The 18,575-nt window shown below is 45.8% G+C and overlaps 1 protein-coding gene across 2 annotated transcripts in view; it reads right to left on the reverse strand.

The window, feature by feature from the left end:
• Positions 1–253: 253 nt before the first annotated feature.
• BMF (Bcl2 modifying factor) overlaps positions 254–18,575 on the reverse strand; it is a 33,703-nt gene continuing 15,381 nt past the window's right edge. For both annotated transcript variants that reach the window (XM_035110935.2, XM_035110943.2), the window contains exon 4: positions 254–8,351. In XM_035110935.2, coding sequence (XP_034966826.1) covers positions 8,250–8,351 — 102 coding nt within the window. In that variant the 3' untranslated portion in view covers positions 254–8,249. The remainder of the gene's footprint in view (positions 8,352–18,575) is intronic.

The raw sequence follows: 18,575 nt of genomic DNA on the forward strand, positions 1-18,575 counted from the left end.
TGCCCATTGGACATGCTATCTGATGGACACTGCAGTCTAGCACTATCCAGTGGGCCACAGGTTCCTAGTCTGTGCTTTATACGCTGAAAGAGTTCTTGGACAGCTCATTAAGAAATTCTTTTTGATGCATTTCCCCCCTGCTAGCTAAACAATCAAAAGCAACCTTTTATTATTTTTAATGGCCGTATTAAGCAGTTTTGGATTATAATCACTGGAACGACAACTGGGGTTGCCAACTGATTTTTTTTTGGGGGGGGGAGGGAAGCATTCAGACTTTAACATTTCAGAGCAGCTAGATGTGCAGAAACCAGCAAATATACCTTTTTATAACTTGGGCTGTCAGCAGCTAAATCCTGCAAATCAAGCAGCTTTTAGTGGCACACCAACAAGCTGAGAAGCTGGCATCCCTATCAACCTTTTTTCCAAGCTATGAAATAGATGAGCTGTAACTAAGGCACATGAGCCCTCAACTGAGAAGGATGTCTCAAAAGGAAAGTGGCTTGAGAACATATCTAGGTTTTCAAAGGTAAATTTCTGAGGATTTGCTGAAGTCCTCTGAAGGAGCCACAGAGATACTGACGTGACATGGGGCACAATCCCTTACCGACTTACTAAGTAAGTCCTACAAAGCTCAGTAGGATTTACTCAACTCAGGTGTGCAACGGGACTGCGCCTCCAGCTCACTTCGGACTTTAGCAGCTACTTTGAGGACACACTTTCATCTCCAACTAATATAAAACAATTCAGATGGAACGAGCTTGCCAATAAAGGAAAGCCCTCCATGCCATCCGCCCAATAAATTGCTGGCGGAATCTGACAGCAATTGGTCTCTTCCACCAGAACAATCCTCAGGCCTGCTTGGCATATTTCTAGCTCCACTACTGAGTTTATCACCCACAATGGAAGCAGCCACTGTCAGCAGGGTGGAGGCACGTAGCTGACCTCCCGTCCCCAGTAGTGAGTGGGCACATTGCCAGTGAACTGGCAGGAGTGTGGGATTGGCGTTTGCACAGTGCTGACCTTGTTGCTGCATATTGCCCCCTGCTCCATTCTGGTAAACTGCAGCGACATTTTTAAAGGTCAGTGATGTATGGAAGTGAGAGTTGGACCATAAAGAAGGCTGATCGCCGAAGAATTGATGCTTTTGAATTATGGTGCTGGAGGAGACTCTTGAGAGTCCCATGGACTGCAAGAAGATCAAACCTATCCATTCTTAAGGAAATCAGCCCTGAGTGCTCCCTGGAAGGACGGATCGTGAAGCTGAGGCTCCAATACTTTGGCCACCTCATGAGAAGAGAAGAATCCTTGGAAAAGACCCTGATGTTGGGAAAGATTGAGGGCACTAGGAGAAGGGGACGACAGAGGACGAGATGGTTGGGCAGTGTTCTCGAAGCTACGAACATGAGTTTGACCAAACTGCGGGAGGCAGTGCAAGACAGGAGTGCCTGGCGTGCTATGGTCCATGGGGTCACGAAGAGTCGGACATGACTAAACGACTAAACAACAACAACAAGCTCTCTGCCCACTGCTAATGTGCGGAACTCAATCATTTAAAAATATGATGTAATAGGAGAATGAGCAACAATGCCTGCTTTCAGAACACAAAACCGGGCAGGTTAGGAGATAATAAAACCCAACAACACCCAGGATGTCAATAATAATAAAACCCAACAAAACCCAACATGACATCAGGAACATGCTTGCTCTGCAAAGGGCATTAAAATCCATGTCAGGAAAAGCAGTGTTTGGATCGCCACGTTACCACCCAGAAACCTACCCAATGCCTTTAAATCACCTGATGCACAAGGTGATAAGGCAGCGGCCCAGGACAATCCCAAGGCGTTTTTAAACTCCAGGCCCACACAGCTGTTCCTTGCTCACCAGCACCTGCTGGTCAAGGCGGCTGCCCCATTTCCCCCAATGGGCTGGCCCTGCAATGATATCTTCCTTCCACCCCAATCCCTGCTCCCCGTGACAAGGCGGATTGTGGGGTTGCGATACAGGTGCGTGGTGGAAGAGTAGCCGGCAGCACACACAGGCACGTTCAGGTGGGCAAAGTCTCTATGGGTGCATTTGGATTTTTTTTTAAAAAAAAGGGCATAGGGACAATCCCTCGTATTTCTAGGTAGGGCTGTGAAACCCCAGAGAGCCAATCAGTGTAGACAAAGCTAAACTGAAAGGACCAATGGGCTGCCAGCAGAATACACCTTCCCATGTTCTAGAATGCAATTTGGCAATCTGTGAATACAATGTGGAGTAGCAAATATATTTACTGATTTCATCTGTGGTGATTACAGCATTAGTATACACTTACTCCGCTTACGGCTAGTGGGCAATTTCTATTAAGCCCTACCATAAGTCTTTGTTCATTGGCATTGATCCTTCCAACTTTCTGCTCAAGATTCCCCCAACCATTGTGTTATGTCAAATTCCATGGAGCACATTCGACCTGTTGTGCCAGGTTCAGAATGTGCGATTAAGGCCATCCTCGGCCCACTTCCACAGGGCAGCATTGTCAGAGGGGGCTCGAAGCCAGCTATTGCTGTGAATCGGGGGCTATGTATGTGCTTATTTGTGCAAAGTACTTATTAATGTGAATCAATACCGGCTCGTAGTCCCTTTTGGACAGCACCTTGGTGCTTTATCTAACTCGGGCTTTATCGCCATGCCAAAACAGCCCTTATTCATGCTCCGCATGGAGCAAAACAAGACCAGTAGCCAATCTGAGGAAAAAGCAAAGCTACAGGCATGGCCTCCTAGGCAGACGCTGGATTACCCTTACTGCTCCCTTATTCTAGCAGCTGATAGGGACAAAGCTTGCGAGTGGCGGAGAGGCTGGAAGCGCAGGAAAGCCTTGCTTCAGGGCCAGCATGCAAAATGAGAGAGACTTCCATCCTTCAGGAACACAGACAAGAGCTTGCTGCCAACAGGCTGCTTAGGTTGGCAGAGGAAGACAGGCAGGCCTGGTACAATGGGGAAAATAAAAAGGCCATGGAACATAAGAGAAACCTCAGAAACCAACATAAAAACGGTCGCCGTGCATCTGTAGCCACAGAAGTTGTGCAGCAGAGCACTGCTAGCACTGAGACCATCAGCACTTTGTGAAAAGCCGGTCTTCCCAAGGGCTGCTCTTTTTATCTGAAGACCATTTCCCCTCCTCTCTCCCCACCTTGCCCTAATTCCTGGCAGCTGGAAACTACCTTAGGCAGTGCCGTTTGTTATGATTTCTGTCTCAGTTTCCAAGAATTGCAGCAAAAGCACTATTCCTGGCTTTAAAACACCCAAGGAAAGTTTAAAAAGGACTGACAAAGAAAGAACAGAAAACAAGAAAGAGATAGAAAAGGAAAAGATGCCCAGAATTATTATTATTATTTAAATCCTCTTTTCTGAGGATGCTTCCAGATGGGGACTTAATTTGCAAGTAGGCCCTTGAGAGACCACAAACGGGTAGTCAACAATAGGGTTCTTTCTCCTTACTGGATTCCCCCCCCCCCACCGAAAGGGTAAATCCGGATTATATTTTGGCAGCTGGGGGCAGTGAGGGAATATGAGCTGGTGTTTTGTTGCCAGTAACATTGTGTGGATGCTGCCTACAAACAAAGTTGGATGCATGACAGTACCAAATCCACAATAAACCCCTGCCTGGAAGCACTTTTAGTCAAGGACAAATATGATGATGAAGGGTGTGCAGAATGCAACATGAAATAATAATAATAATAACAACAACAATGTCAGATTCACCTTAAAACTTGTGCTTGAAAAAGTGGGCACATGTATGAAATAAGTCAATGGCTTTATGGAAACATGCATAAAGATACTTTAAAAGGTACAAATTTCACTATCTTCCGAACAGTCCAATGGTGATAGCTGTCACTCCAAAACTTCAACATTCACAAATGTCTAACTGATTTACCTGTTTAACACCCCAATGCTACCACCACATTCATAGCAAACAACAGCAACAGTTGTGTTCTGTCACATGTTATGGCAGTGGGGCAGGGCTGGCTTGGGATCCAGTGGATCCTAGGCCATCTCAGCCCTGTCCCCTCTCCTGTTTGGGGTTTTTCTGGGGGCTGCCATCAGCAGGCATATCACCTGCAGGAGAGAAGCTCTGCGCTAGAGAGTGATGCTGGCGACACTCTGCAAGTGGAGGCCACATGCCCAGCCTGCCCCTTCTTCCCAGCCCAGGGCAATGGAGGTTGGAAATGCAGCCTTACAGCCTGAAATATTTACTTGAGAGAAAACAGAGAGGTCCTCAAATGCACAACAGAGTACAAAACGTATGCCCTCCTACATTTCACAGATGGCAATAGGGACAAGTACTGTACTCCTCGCACTGAAGACCACTGGGAAAATCCTTCTCCAGTGCTGTACAAATGCAGGGGCAGTGTGTGCAATGAATGGTTATACATTTACACACTTGTGCACTCACTCCTCCCAATGATTACACTTCTAGACACTTGGAGAAGACAGCTGTCTCCCGGAGAGGGCAATCCAATAACAAAATGTTAATATGGCATCACAAGAGGGTTAAAATATGTACACTATCCAGAAACAGAGAGGAAAAAAAACAGATCAGCTAAAGTATACAAACGAAACATGATGGAGTTGCAGAAATCATAGGGAATATCCATAACAAGCCAAGTCTTTCTAGCCCAGGCACCCCCAAACTGCGGCCCTCCAGATGTTTTGGCCTACAACTCCCATGATCGCTAGCTAACAGGACCAGTGGTCAGGGATGATGGGAAGTGTAGTCCAAAACATCTGGAGGGCCGAAGTTTGGGGATGCCTGTTCTAGCCTGTGCAGTTGAGTTTAAAATTTTAAAAGAGCCTAAGGACAGTGGAGGCAGCAGATGTGGAACTCCTCATTTTCTATTACCATATCTTAAGTAGCAGCTTTTACTGTTCTCCAGGAAATGAGAAGCTGAAAGTCCTTGTAGGCTCCCCAGATCGTCACTCAGGAATGATGTTTGCATCCTTATATATTCAAGATAGGATGAAGCCACTGACTGCTTTCATCCTATTATGCAGCCCAAGTTTCTCGGTCACACTTTTAAATACAGTATGTATGTATTGATTATTATAATTGTTCAGTATTAACCAACAGCCAACACTGACAATGATAATAGTAATTAACACATGAAGGGTTCTATCCAATGAATTCATCCTTTGAATAGGAGTTCTTCTCCCTCTCCACCTCCCATAGTTGGGAGTTCCAGGTAGTTGGGGGAACCTCAGAACAAATTTGGGGGAGGGAGCATGAGGAGAAGAGGAGCTGTTGAGCAAGTGGAAGCCCTCGTGCTATCAGGACAATTCGTTGGATGCAATCAAATATTATTTATTACTCAACGATAATAATTATGTATCAATATTAGCTAAAGACGCCCATCCTTTGTTCTACATAATCCGTTGTTCCATATTGCTCAAATACTGTATATTATTCAGATTCAAAGCCAACAAGAACTCTCATGACATTTATTTTTTGCTAGCCAATATTCACTCATGGCAACCTCCAATACTGCTGGCAAATGGGGATATATTGAATGGACTTTAGGCATTAGCTCTGTAACACATGGGAAAGGAATTAAGTTTTATTGATCAGGAAAAGCTGTGAAGGGGGTTGCCAAAAATGAAACTAGATGAGTCCTTAAAAAAGAAGATATAATCCACCAACACCATCACTAACTCCGTAGGCTATTATAGGTTGCACAATCTCATTCAGCAACTGATTTTCCCAGGAAGTTACTCTGAGAAGCATAACTCCCTGAGTATGCATATATTTATATGGCCAAAAGCCCAAACTTGACCTCCCAAAGGAGTCTGCCAACAAAGTCTCATCGTCATAACCACACACCCTAAATGATCCATTTTCACATTGTGATGATTAGAAACTCTCCAGGGTCTGGATTGGGTCCAGGGAGACCACTTTCCAACAGGATGAAAACAGTCGGTTGAGCAGTAAGCTACCAAGTCATCCTGGAAAACGTTGAGAAATAATCTAAGAAGAAATAGCTGCACTGATTCGTGCAAATGTTGCAAAGGTCAGCTTCACGAGAGCATGAGGCAGCATGAGGGGAATATGAAGTACGGTAGAATTAAGGCCTGCAAGAGGCGGGGGGGGGGGAACTCTCTCTCCCCATGTCCTGCTTTTTCCCCAAAAGGAAAAGTTGAAAAATTAGAAATTTGGGATGATATCGAATCAAAAACCCCTGCGAAATTTTTTTTCTTTCACAACAAGTGAACTGCTTTTAAAAGCAGCCTTTAAGAATCATACTGACACAGTCAATTAATTCAGTTTTTATTTTCTTAGATCCGATATATTAAAAATAAGTAGAGTTAGCAAGGCTATAATTGCTATTAATCTGGGCTGGATCACCAAATGAGGAATACTCTTAGATGTTGGCAAAGAGACCTCTAAATGTTGCAGAATGCAGAATATCTGTGGCAATTTGGCGCAGGAGTGCTGCCAAATATCTGATACAGTCATACCTCATGTTACGTCTGCTGTGGGTTATGTCCTTTTGGGTTGCGCTCCACACCGAACCTGGAAGTACCAGAACAGGTTACTTCTGGGTTTGGCGCATGCGCAGAAGCGCTAAATCACGCTTTGCGCATGCATAGAAGCGCCGAATCACAACCTGCACGTCCGCAGACACGGGTTGCAAACATGCATCCCGCACGGATCACGTTCGCAACCTGAGCATCCACTGTATACATAGCTGCCAAGTCTCCCGTATTCCCCGGGAAACCCCCGTTTTTCCAGCCATTCCCAGCTGGATTTTTTTTTGTTTCCCCCCGGTTTACTTACCGCCCGGGGGAGGCTCCTTCTGCGCATGTCTGGAGTCTCTGGACATGCGCAGAAGCAATTTCTGGAGCGATGGCCATTTTGGAACTTGGCGGAGCATGCTCAGAAGCGACTTTCGAGGCTGCTCTGCACAGTTCCAAAATGGCCGCAGCGCGACTTCCGGTCTGCTGATCCCTTATTTTTGTGGCAAGGCGGGTTTTTTTTTTTTTTAAGAGACCCTCTGACTTTTACTTGAATGAGATTGAAAATGTCACAAGTCCCAAACTTGCCCTGGAGTACCAAACTTAGTTTCATAGCTTTATATATCAAGGTCTCTCTAAGTCCTGGTAATATCCCCCCCCCAATTTTACTGTGATGTTTCTGGTTCCTGTAGTCCATCAACAATATATTTGTCAACATGGGTAGGATTCAACTAAGTAGGTGTGCTAGTGGGAGCCAGTGGAGGGAGGGGGAAGTCCCATTGCACCCCCAGGACCCTCTCAAACTGGCTCTGGGGGGACACCAGGAGAAGTCCAGAATAGTTTGTGCAGCGAGGAGAAGGAGTATCATTCCATTGGGCAAGCTGAAATTGCTTGTGCTGATGGAATGATTGGAAGATTGTGACGGTGATCTTCTCCCATCATTTTTACTCCTATTTTCCCCAACTCACAAAAATAAAGATAGGTATCTTAGAGGCTTGCAGCTCCACCTCTAACTGGATATATTTGAATAAGATTAAGGCAATGAAAATTTTCATAAATATATGATACAGCACAATATTATCTGCTGGGTTAAACATAATACACTTTTGTGTTCTCAAAGTAGTGCAGTTAGTACTTTAAATGAGAAGATACTGCTTATTTTTCGATTCCCCCCCCCCCCCAAAATAAAAAAATGGGAGGGGGACCCAGCTTCATGGCTTTGTAAATTCCAGAGAAGGTATATTTCCAGTCAAGCTTTGCTCCTTTTTTTCAAACCAGTGTCTTCCAGCAGTAAAATGTAAGGATTCAATATTCCCCAGCTGTACACGTATGCCATTTCATAGTTGTTCCTGAACATATTTTTTTTATATAAAAAAGGTTTCCCGAAACAAGTGTGCCTCATTTGTAAAATACCCCAATTCGTTGTGACTCATCGTCCCTAAATTTCTAACCAGCAAGCAATGTTGCAAAATGTTGCATGTGCCCATCACTGGCTAAAACCAAAGCTTTCAAATACCAGCCCCTTCCTTCCTTGCTTGCTTCTTGAGTGAAAGCCACACACATTTGATTGGAGGATTGTTCTTCAACAGTGTTGGACCAAAGCTTCCCACCTCAGAGGACAGGAAGCCACGGAGAGAGAAAGCAAGTCCTTTGTACAGTTTCACAGGAGCCTCACGCCTGCCTAGTGGCATATGCATGTCTGCCCTGGATTTGTTCAGTGCTCCCAGAAGACTGGATGGGACCCGGAAGAAGCAGGGTAGCTCTCACCTCCGACCCGCGTGGTGTCTGTTGGCCTCCATGTTCAATGCCACATTATGGAGGAAAAGGAGGATCTGCCACCAGACCTGGTTTCGGTTCTGCTGGTGCTGTAAAAAGGGGAAAGAGTCTAAACAACGATTACTCATATTAAACTCATCGCCCAAGTTTCCAATGAAAACTCCAGTTACGCTTTCAGGGGCAGGCCCTTCAATCCCAGCAGTACTGCATGTCTGAAGGAAAATGTGAAAGAGGGAGAAGAAGAAGAAGAAGAAGAAGAAGAAGAAGAAGAAGAAGAAGAAGAAGAAGAAGAAGAAGAAGAAGAAGAAGAAGAAGAAGAAGAAGAAGAAGAAGAAGAAGAAGAGGCAGAAGAGGCAGAAGAGGCAGAAGAGGCAGAAGAGGCAGAAGAGGCAGAAGAAGAAGAAGAAGAAGAGGCAGAAGAAGAAGAAGAAGAAGAGGCAGAAGAAGAAGAAGAAGAAGAAGAAGAAGAAGAAGAAGAAGAAGAAGAAGAAGAAGAAGAAGAAGAAGAAGAAGAAGAAGAAGAAGAAGAAGAAGAAGAGAGATCCTCCAGGAATCACTGTAGCTCCAACGTTGTAAAAAAGAAAAGAGCAGACCCTTTATGTATTGTGCACAAAAGGATTAAGGTTTTTTCTTCTTCTCCTCCTTTCTGCAGGATTCTGCAGAGTTTAGCCAAGTGCTGTTTTTAATCAGATTGGCTTCTGAGCCACTCAAAGCCCCAGCTGCAAGAACAAACAACTTCTTTCCCCTCCTTTTTTTTAAAAAGGAGGGTGCCCCCCTCCCCACCCCCCAAAACATAGGAGAAAGAGAAGGGGGGAGAGAGGGTAGGGAGAGAGAGAAGTGTAGCTGGTGATCCATCTGTAAGTGATTTGACACCGTGAAGGTCAAAGGGTTAATCTTCAATTTAAACCACACTGCTGAGACAGCAAAACTGATTTTATCCAGTACAAGAAAACACACTCCTATGTGCACTCTCTCCCCACCCCCCATGCTTTGCTTCCCAGCATCTCCAAGATAATACTGCCCCTTTTTATAGCTCCTTTTGACAGTAAGCCATAAATAATCAGTCTTGGAGCCCTTTCCTACTGACTGGAGCCAATTAAACCTTAAGCAAGAACACACTTGAAAACAAAAACAGGGGGGAAACCTAGGGGTTATTTCAGGTCCCATTATCAAGCAGCAAATGCAGAAAAATTGGTTTGGGGTGGGGAGGGAGAACCTGAAACCCTATGCTGCTACCTTTGGACAAGAGCACCCGGCCACTCATCTCCTGTCAAATGCCGTAATCAGGCTTTGAAAGTTAGGCACCTTTGGATGCCAGATCCCAGTTTCAAAAATCAGAGACGTGTGCAGACACAGGGTTGGATCGAGAGATCCAGTGAGTAGAGTTGTGCTCACGGCACACTGCTGCTGAAGGAAGGGGGAGAAGATTTATCAGAGTTCCCTTCCTTTGCAGCCCCCCAAAATCTGTTCCGGAGTGTCAGAAGGCCATCCAGAACAGAATGGGAAGCAGTGCAGGAAACAGCAGGGGCAAGTGCTGGATCGCACCTCCTTCTGAGGGTGGAAAGAGCTCTTCCATTTGTGGAAGACCGACTCTGGATTCAAGCCATTCTCATTGTTCTACACAGCTGCACGTTTATGACATGTGCTGCCTCCCTTATATCCCATAACGCTGTGATGTAGATTAAAGGGGCAGCCCCCTTAAAACAAAGGACCCCTGGCAACTCCAGCACTGTTTCTCTTTCTGGTTCCCTTCAGTTATCAGCATGAAGTCTGCTTATTCTCATTCATAATGCCTCATTTGTTAACAATGGCCTTTTATTTCCTTCCAAAGTGGCAGAGAATGGAAGCCTGGTTTAAGCTGACCAGGGTTGACCCAAGACATTAAGAAAGCCCAAGCAGCTGTGCCACATGACCGAAAAAGCTCACATCTCAGCCGTCCAGGCTGAGAGCAGCACTCCAGTATCTTCCGTGACATTGGCAGGGATCTGAAAACATACCAGTTGGTTCTCTTGCAGCATCACCAACTCCCCCAACTGACCTGATTTCAGGAGTCAGGTCTGCTCTAATGATGGATATAACTCTGAACTCCCAATAATTACCTTTGTGGAGGACACACACACACACACACACACATATATATATATGGTCCAGTGAGAGCTGGACTATAAAGAAGGCTGATCGCCGAAGAATTGATGCTTTTGAATTATGGTGCTGGAGGAGACTCTTGAGAGTCCCATGGACTGCAAGAAGATCAAACCTATCCATTCTGAAGGAAATCAGCCCTGAGTGCTCACTGGAAGGACAGATCGTAAAGCTGAGGCTCCAATACTTTGGCTACCTCATGAGAAGAGAAGACTCCCTAGAAAAGACCCTGATGTTGGGAAAGATTGAGGGCACAAGGAGAAGGGGACGACAGAGGACGAGATGGCTGGACAGTGTTCTCGAAGCTACGAACATGAGTTTGACCAAACTGCGTGAGGTAGTGGAAGACAGGAGTGCCTGGCGTGCTATTGTCCATAGGGTCACGAAGAGTCGGACACGACTAAACGACTAAACAACAACAAGAACACACACACACACACAGGTTCACTCTACAACAGGGGTCAGCAACCTAAGACCCATGGGCTGGAAGTGGCCCGTGGAGGTCATTTGACTGGCCCACGAGACGCCCCTGAACCGAGACGCCTGCTCGCACACTGCACTAAACGGCACGGGGACTCGTTTCTGTGGTACCAAAAATCACATCTGCGCATGCACCGAAAATTGCAGGTGCACACACGCAGACGCCAAAAATCACGGGGGCGTGCACGATCTGGCCCATGTAGGGATCTCTGAGGAACCGATCCGGCCCAGGCAAGATAAACCTGGCTGACCCCTGCTCTACAAGAACCAGGAAGTGACAACCTTTTTACCCAGTTAAGAGGAGTGGGATTATGTGTGCAGAACAGCAGTTCTGGGGAGAGGCAGAGAGTTTAAAAGAAGGCAAGAAACACCTTGAGGTGTGGGACATCCCTCTGTCTGGGGATGAGCTGTCAGGTAGTACATTGGATGCACAACAGGAGTGCAATGCTGCTTGTTTCTCCATTTATGTTCTCCTTGTGTATTTTGGGAGCATTGCTGCAGCTACAGAAAGCATTGGGAAACTGAGGCCCAGGGACCCAATGTGGCCCTCCATGCCTTTCTTCCTGGCCCTCAAGATTCTCCCCAGGCCACATCCCTCTCCAGCCTTGCTCCATGCCCTCCTTGGTGGAAATGTGTCCTGGCACTGTGATCATGCCTGTTGCTTGCCTAGATGGAGAGATGCATGTGTAGAAACCTCAGAGTTTTGTTGACTGGAATGAGCCCTCCTCCTGTATATAGCCAAGAGTCCTATCTGATGCACTTTTGCCTCTGCCTAGCCCCCTCTCAAATTGGGCCCCTGAAAGGTTGCCCACAGAAAATGTGGCGCTGGGGCTGAAGGTTCCCACTCCTGCCCTACGGAAACTTCTCACTACTGAGGAAATGGGCAGCATAGAACAGTATGCATGAAATACAAAGAACAGGCTTCCAGAACTTCAAAGTGCTTAAGTGTCACAGGTCCAGCTTCTCCCATGACCACTGCAGACACCTCACCCCACCTCTCAAAAAAAGTGCCATTCAACTTTGTCCTGCATGATATAAATTATGTTCCTTTGTGTGATACGGTGAATCCAGCAGCTGTTGTAAATATCAAGGAATTCCAGCCAGTGTCGAATTCAGAAAACTTCCTAAGATATTTATAGGTGTGCAAGTGTGTGTTTTGAGGATACGGAGAAAGAATTCAGAAGAAAGGAATAATGCTGGATGAAATACCCACAGAGTGTAATCTAAAAGTAATTCTTCAAAATATCTGAGATCTTATTTCCATCACAGTGTTGCTAATTGGGACATCTGGTGCAATAGAATATATTTTTTTGAAGCAGCTGAGCACTTTACACAAGAGAGCGAACTTTTATTAATGGCGTGGATGTCAAAAAAATCATTTTGGCCCAATCTTTAAAAAAGACCAAGGTGTGGCCACTTCCAAACCTTCAGCCAAGCTTTTATGGCACTAGACGGAGTCTGCATTAACTCTGAAGTTGCCATTGCAACAACACAAAGGACTGGAGCAGAAAATCAAGGGGACTCCAATAACCAAAACACAAACTGATGAGTATGATATGCAAAACAAAGTATGCAGCGCACAGCAGCCAGAAGCTGAGTCACTTGAAAAGTTGTTTTGCCTGCCAGGGGCCTAGAGGCAAACTCTGCTGCCACAGGACAAATTACACATTAGGTAAAACAAGGAAATCACTCAAGTTCCCCAAGGCAACAGAGGTCAGGAACATGTTGGAGAAGGAAGTTGGCAGGCAGTGGGCAGAGTGAGGGGAAGCAGAAGTAGTCACAGAACAACAAGCACAACCATAGACATCTCTGTTCTTACTATTAAAAAGAAGGTAGCGAACCAGGAAGAAAACTGTCCAGCTGTGCTAATGGTTCTCCAATATTTAATTTTCAACCCAAACTCAGAAGGGAATATGAGAGGGATCTTTCAGGTACCACGCACCTGTCACATAAAATGCAAGCTTATGAAAGAGGTGTGTGTGGAAATGCAACAAACACACAATAGTCTTCCCGTTGTTGTTGTTGTTTAGTCGTGTCCAACTCTTCGTGACCCCATGGACCATAGCACGCCAGGCACTCCTGTCTTCCACTACCTCACGCAGTTTGGTCAAACTCATGTTCGTAGCTTTGAGAACACTGTCTAACCATCTCGTCCTCTGTCGTCCCCTTCTCCTAGTGCCCTCCATCTTTCCCAACATCAAGGTCTTTTCCAAGGATTCTTCTCTTCTCATGAGGTGGCCAAAGTATTGGAGCCTCAGCTTCACGATCTGTCCTTCCAGTGAGCACTCAGGGCTGATTTCCTTCAGAATGGATAGGTTTGATCTTCTTGCAGTCCATGGGACTCTCAAGAGTCTCCTCCAGCACCATAATTCAAAAGCATCAATTCTTCGGCGATCAGCCTTCTTTATGGTCCAGCTCTCACTTCCATACATCACTACTGGGAAAACCATAGCTTTAACTATGCGGACCTTTGTCGGCAAGGTGATGTCTCTGCTTTTAAAGATGCTGTCTAGGTTTGTCATTGCTTTTCTCCCAAGAAGCAGGCGTCTTTTAATTTCATGACTGCTGTCACCATCTGCAGTGATCAAGGAGCCCAAGAAAGTAAAATCTCTCACTGCCTCCATTTCTTCCCCTTCTATTTGCCAGGAGGTGATGGGACCAGTGGCCATGATCTTGGTTTTTTTGATGTTGAGCTTCAGACCATATTTTGCGCTCTCCTCTTTCACCCTCATTAAAAGGTTCTTTAATTCACTTTAGCCTTCCCGTTAGACTTGAAATAATAATAAAAAAACTATTTTAAGAAGGATGCCACTGAGCATTTCAGAACAGTGCTGTATATTTCAGGAAAAAGTGACTTGGTAAGCAGGGGCAGGGCAGGGGGAGGGGTAAAAGGTATATCCTGGCCACATAAGCAATAATACGGGCCAACACAGAGTCTGTATGGGGAAAGACACTGCCCAAGGGTTTTGCAGTGTGTGTGTGTGTGTGTGCATGCGTGTGTGCGCGCGTGTGCATGTGTGCGCAGTGGCTGACCTCTCAAATGTCAGAGGCACCCTGTCCAATGCCAAAATTTGGCACCCCCACCTCTTGCCTTTTATTCTACATCATAGCTGCAGCCCTCCTCCTGCCGAGGACCGAACTGGTCGTGCTCCCCTAAATCCACCTCTGATGTGTGACCCAGTCTATTTGCTGGAAGATTGTATAAGTGGACTATTCCTCGGTATGCTTACAATTAAAAATAATCATCCTCTTCCATCTCTGTCTTTCAGGACTGAGGCTGCAGGAAGTGGTAGCAAGAGCCAGTTGACTTCCAAGCCAGAGAGGATAACTGCAGGCCACCATTTTCCCAGGCCCACAAGACGTGGCCCTTTTTGTCTTGCGTAGCTCTGATGGCATGTTTAGTTTCTTGCTCTGTATGCAACAAACACAGGCTCTCAACTCTGTTGGTTTTGGAATTGGCAATCCCCGAGACTCTGTTCAAGGGTTTTGAAAATAGGCTTCCAAGTCAAGCAATACAAGCCTCACAAACTGTTGTTGTTGTTGTTGTTGTTGTTGTTGTTGTTGTTGTTGTTGTAACAATTTATTGCCTGCCCTTCACCTGAAGGTCCCAGGGCCAGTTATAACAGTTAAAACACAGCCTTAATATTAAATAACATTAAGGCAAGCATACTCATGGCTAGCCTAAAAAAAGAGAAGCAATCAGAGCAAAACAAAACAGGGAAATGTGGCTTCATTTCATTGACCCAAGGTGTGCTTTAAGATGCCAAACCAAAAAGCTTTAGGAAAATGTGAATTTTTATGTGTATATGCCACCAGATGGCTTCCCCATTGATCCTATGCATTAAGAATCAACAGCAGGATTGGCACTGAGTTTGCCCAACTGAAACTAGGAGGGAATTAAAGTGCAGGGCAACATCCTTTGCCTTCCTTGAGCCATCTCTCCTCTCAACCTACAGCACAATTGCACAAGTTTGGTCCTGTGCATGTGCTGTATGGTCATAGGATACATGCTCCAGACTACAATTCATTTTCCAACTGCCTTTAAAAAAAGTTCTTTCCTTCTTCAGCTCATCCTCTCCCTCATCTGTGCCTCTAGAATGGATGTCAGATGCTGGCCCACTACAGTACAGGTGTGAACAATCTTCCTCAGTGATGAAGACCGAGTTTGAAGGATAAATGAGCATTCAGAATGCTCACACCAGGGAGAAGCTCCTGCACTTCCTTGCTATGTACCTTTCCAAAGCATTTGGGGATGGCCCCTTTACACTTATTCACAGCAGCTAATACTGGTCAACTACTGCTGCACAAAGAGTGAAAAATGGCAGTTTGCCAAGGTACCATAGCTATCTGAAGGCAGCAAGGCCCCTGGTTGGAGACCAGACAGCCCTAGGAGTGCAAACTTCCTTCAGTTCTCTAACTTGGAGTGATGCTTCCTGCAACAATCCAGTTCTGAGAATCGATTCCTAACTTGCTCTTAAGATTTAGTACAAGCCAGTCAATGGAAGCAGGTTGCACACGGCTTTATTTTGCAATGCGCACACAAAAAAATCCTCCTTGTCCTAAGAAGCCAACGGACGAGGATCCTTTCACTTAAGCCATCTTTCCCTCTTAGCTGATGCCCCAAGGAGAAGGAGGAAGTGTTTACGCTACACAGAACTGGAGGTAGAAGTGGAACTTTCAGATCTGCCGGAGGAAGCGACTCAGAAAATCTTTAGACTACACTCCTTCTCTGTTGGAGACACACAAAGGCCAGCAGTCAGGTGCAGCACCAAAGTCTCGGCTAATTCAGCCTCTTGTCAGCAGTTGTGATGACTCAGAGGCTAAATATAGAGAGCGATTTAAACAGTGCTGGCCGCAGAGCAAATACTACCCAGCTTCTCCATCTCTCACGCACAGTCATACACATGCATACGCCCTGGACGGTTTTTTTCCCCTTCTTCCTATGTCTAACTTCAAAAAACAACCCTCCCCCCCCCAAAAAAAGCCCCACAAGCAGCCTAAAGAGGTACATTTCTTGGCTCTTTTCGTTGTCATCGCCTGGGGCTCCATTGCCTCATACTAATCAGGGTTAATAAAAGCAACATTGGGGGGGAAAGGGGGGCGATTGTGTGCAATGCAGTTTCATTCTGCATGAAACCCCTTTTGGGGGGAGCCCTTGGTAATCAAAGGTCCACCTGATGATCCCATTTAGAGCCACTGACAAGAGCACCTTTGAAAGGCTGTGACAGGTTTGCCTCCCTTTGGTGTGTCTTCTGCAGAAGCAGGGAGGAATTTAACAGTTTGTGTTTCTCCCCTTCTTGCCTCACTGCCATAAACTTTTATTGGTCAATATATACAACTCTCAATTGCAACTCATTTTCAACATAAATGTCCCCGAAGCCCCAAAGCATTATCTCAGCAAGATCTGGAGGCCAGAGCAGGGGGACTGGAGTCAGGTCTCCTGGATTTTATTGACAGTTATGCAGCCCTCAGTACCGCAAGAATAAATCGCCTCCCATTTCTTATAGACTCCCTGTCTATTACAGGAGACTCTAGCCAAAATACAGTCAAGTGGAAACTGATTGCTTTTGTTGCTGTTCTAAAAGGCTGCACGCTGTTGAGTTAACATTTGCAAGAGGTCTTACCCATTGCTATAATCCCATGCATCCTCATTTGGGACTGATAGAGCAATCTAATATCAAGGTGTGTACATTCAGAATAGGGAGATCTTGGGCTGTCTTTGCTGAACAAGAGCTACGCGAGCATATTTCCCTCATTCCAGCTCAGCCAGCAACATGCCGGCATGCGTCCCTTAACATGGCTATTCTGGCTTAGCCAACTTAAGTCTGAAATAGGGAGGGGTCCAGAAGTGGGGCAGGACAAGGATAGACCTGTACCTATTCAAAATCTCATCCAGCCTAGTCACGTGACCTGGCAACCCGGTGGATCATACGCAAGCGAAGAGGGTTGTTGTGTAAGTCAAACTCTATTTTAAAGGCCAGATCAGCCAGCAGTAGCCTTGCTCCTGAATGGAGTTTGGAATAATGGTAACTTAACACCAGCTTAATTTAATCCGTCATAAATTGCACCAGCTTCCTATACAGTATTTAGGATTGCACTGTGAGCCTCAGCGAACTCAGCAGGTCTTACTTGTGAGCAAACACTATAGGTCCATGTTCTGCAACACGTGTTCCTTAGATGGGTTAGATGGGTTGGCATCCCACAATCAGGTCTGATAAAGAAGCTCAAAATGGTTCTTTTTTAATGTTTAAAAAAGATGGATTAATGTACTTTGGTATCCTGCCAACCAGAACCTGACTTTAACATTGCCTACTTAAAGGTAAAGGTACCCCTGACCGTTAGGTCCAGTCGTGGACGACTCTGGGGCTGCGGCGCTCATCTCACTCTATAGGCTGAGGGAGCCAGTGTTTGTCCGCAGACAGCTTCCGGGTCATGTGGCCAGCATGACTAAGCCGCTTCTGGCAAACCAGAGCAGCGCACGGAAACACCATTTACCTTCCCACCAGAGTGGTACCTATTTATCTACTTGCACTTTGACGTGCTTTCGAACTGCTAGGTGGGCAGGAGCTGGGACCGAGCAATGGGAGCTCACCCCATCACGGGGATTCAAACCGCTGACCTTCTGATCGGTAAGCCCTAGGGCTCAGTGGTTTAGACCACAGCGCCACCCCACATCCCTCTTTGCCTACTTACCCTGTTTCAATACTGCTTAGCTGCATTTTTATGCAGTATACGTAAAAATAAATCCACAGGAAATGGGACAATGAGAACATATCATAAAGCCAGAAATGACCTTAAAATGGAGCAAGGAAGTATTAGTTATGTGAAAGGAAAGGGCCTGTCTAATCTCAGTTAGCATGGAGTTCAACAGACTTGGGCCCACTACACTGAAAGCACCTAAACTGAATATTAAAGAGTGTAATTTGTCTAATAAATTAATAGAGCAGTTGAAGAGAGCTGGGTGCATCTTTTTGAATATGTGTCAGCTCAAACCCCAATGAAACTACTCCCATGGACAATATGCACATGGAATTATGTACATTTTTAATGCAGGAAGCCTGGTTTTGGATAGTCTTCTACCTCAAAGAGCAGCTCCATAGCTTGTCTTCTTTGATAAATTTACAGAGAATCTTGGTCTCCAATATTGACAAGGAAAAGGTCTCTGCTTTAGGTGTTCATCTTGTACTGTTTTTAGGCCTATCTTCAGTTGTTTTTAAAAACTGTTTTAGCTGTTTTGTGGTATACTTGCAAATCTCCTTGAGACCTATCTATGCTGGCTTCCATAACATCAGGCCAGATCTATGAGCATCTAGGGGAATGGGGGAGCTTCACATCCTGTGGATAGAAGGCCGCCCTGTCTCACCCCTAGATTGCTCTACTTTCAGACACTGCCCCTGGTGGGACACCACCAGAAGTACATCTACTCTAGTTCAGCTTTTGGTTGGCACCCTGGAGGCTCCCCCAGCGGTTTACGTGCCGTCCTGTCAACGAAGCAGAACAGAAGCTGCTTGCCACAGCCTTCGGCCAACTGTTGGGTTGCTCCAAAAGTGCCATTTGGAGCCATTGAAGCAGACGGAGGCAACTGCACGGGCAAGACAAAGTCTCCCTGGCCTCCGACGTCCTTCCCAACCGAAAGAAAAGTGACTGGACAGCGCTCCGTTATCTTTGCCAAAAAAACGAGAGGAGAAAGT

The sequence above is a fragment of the Zootoca vivipara genome, chromosome 1 (assembly GCF_963506605.1).
Source record: "Zootoca vivipara chromosome 1, rZooViv1.1, whole genome shotgun sequence".
Taxonomy (NCBI): Eukaryota; Metazoa; Chordata; class Lepidosauria; order Squamata; family Lacertidae; genus Zootoca; species Zootoca vivipara.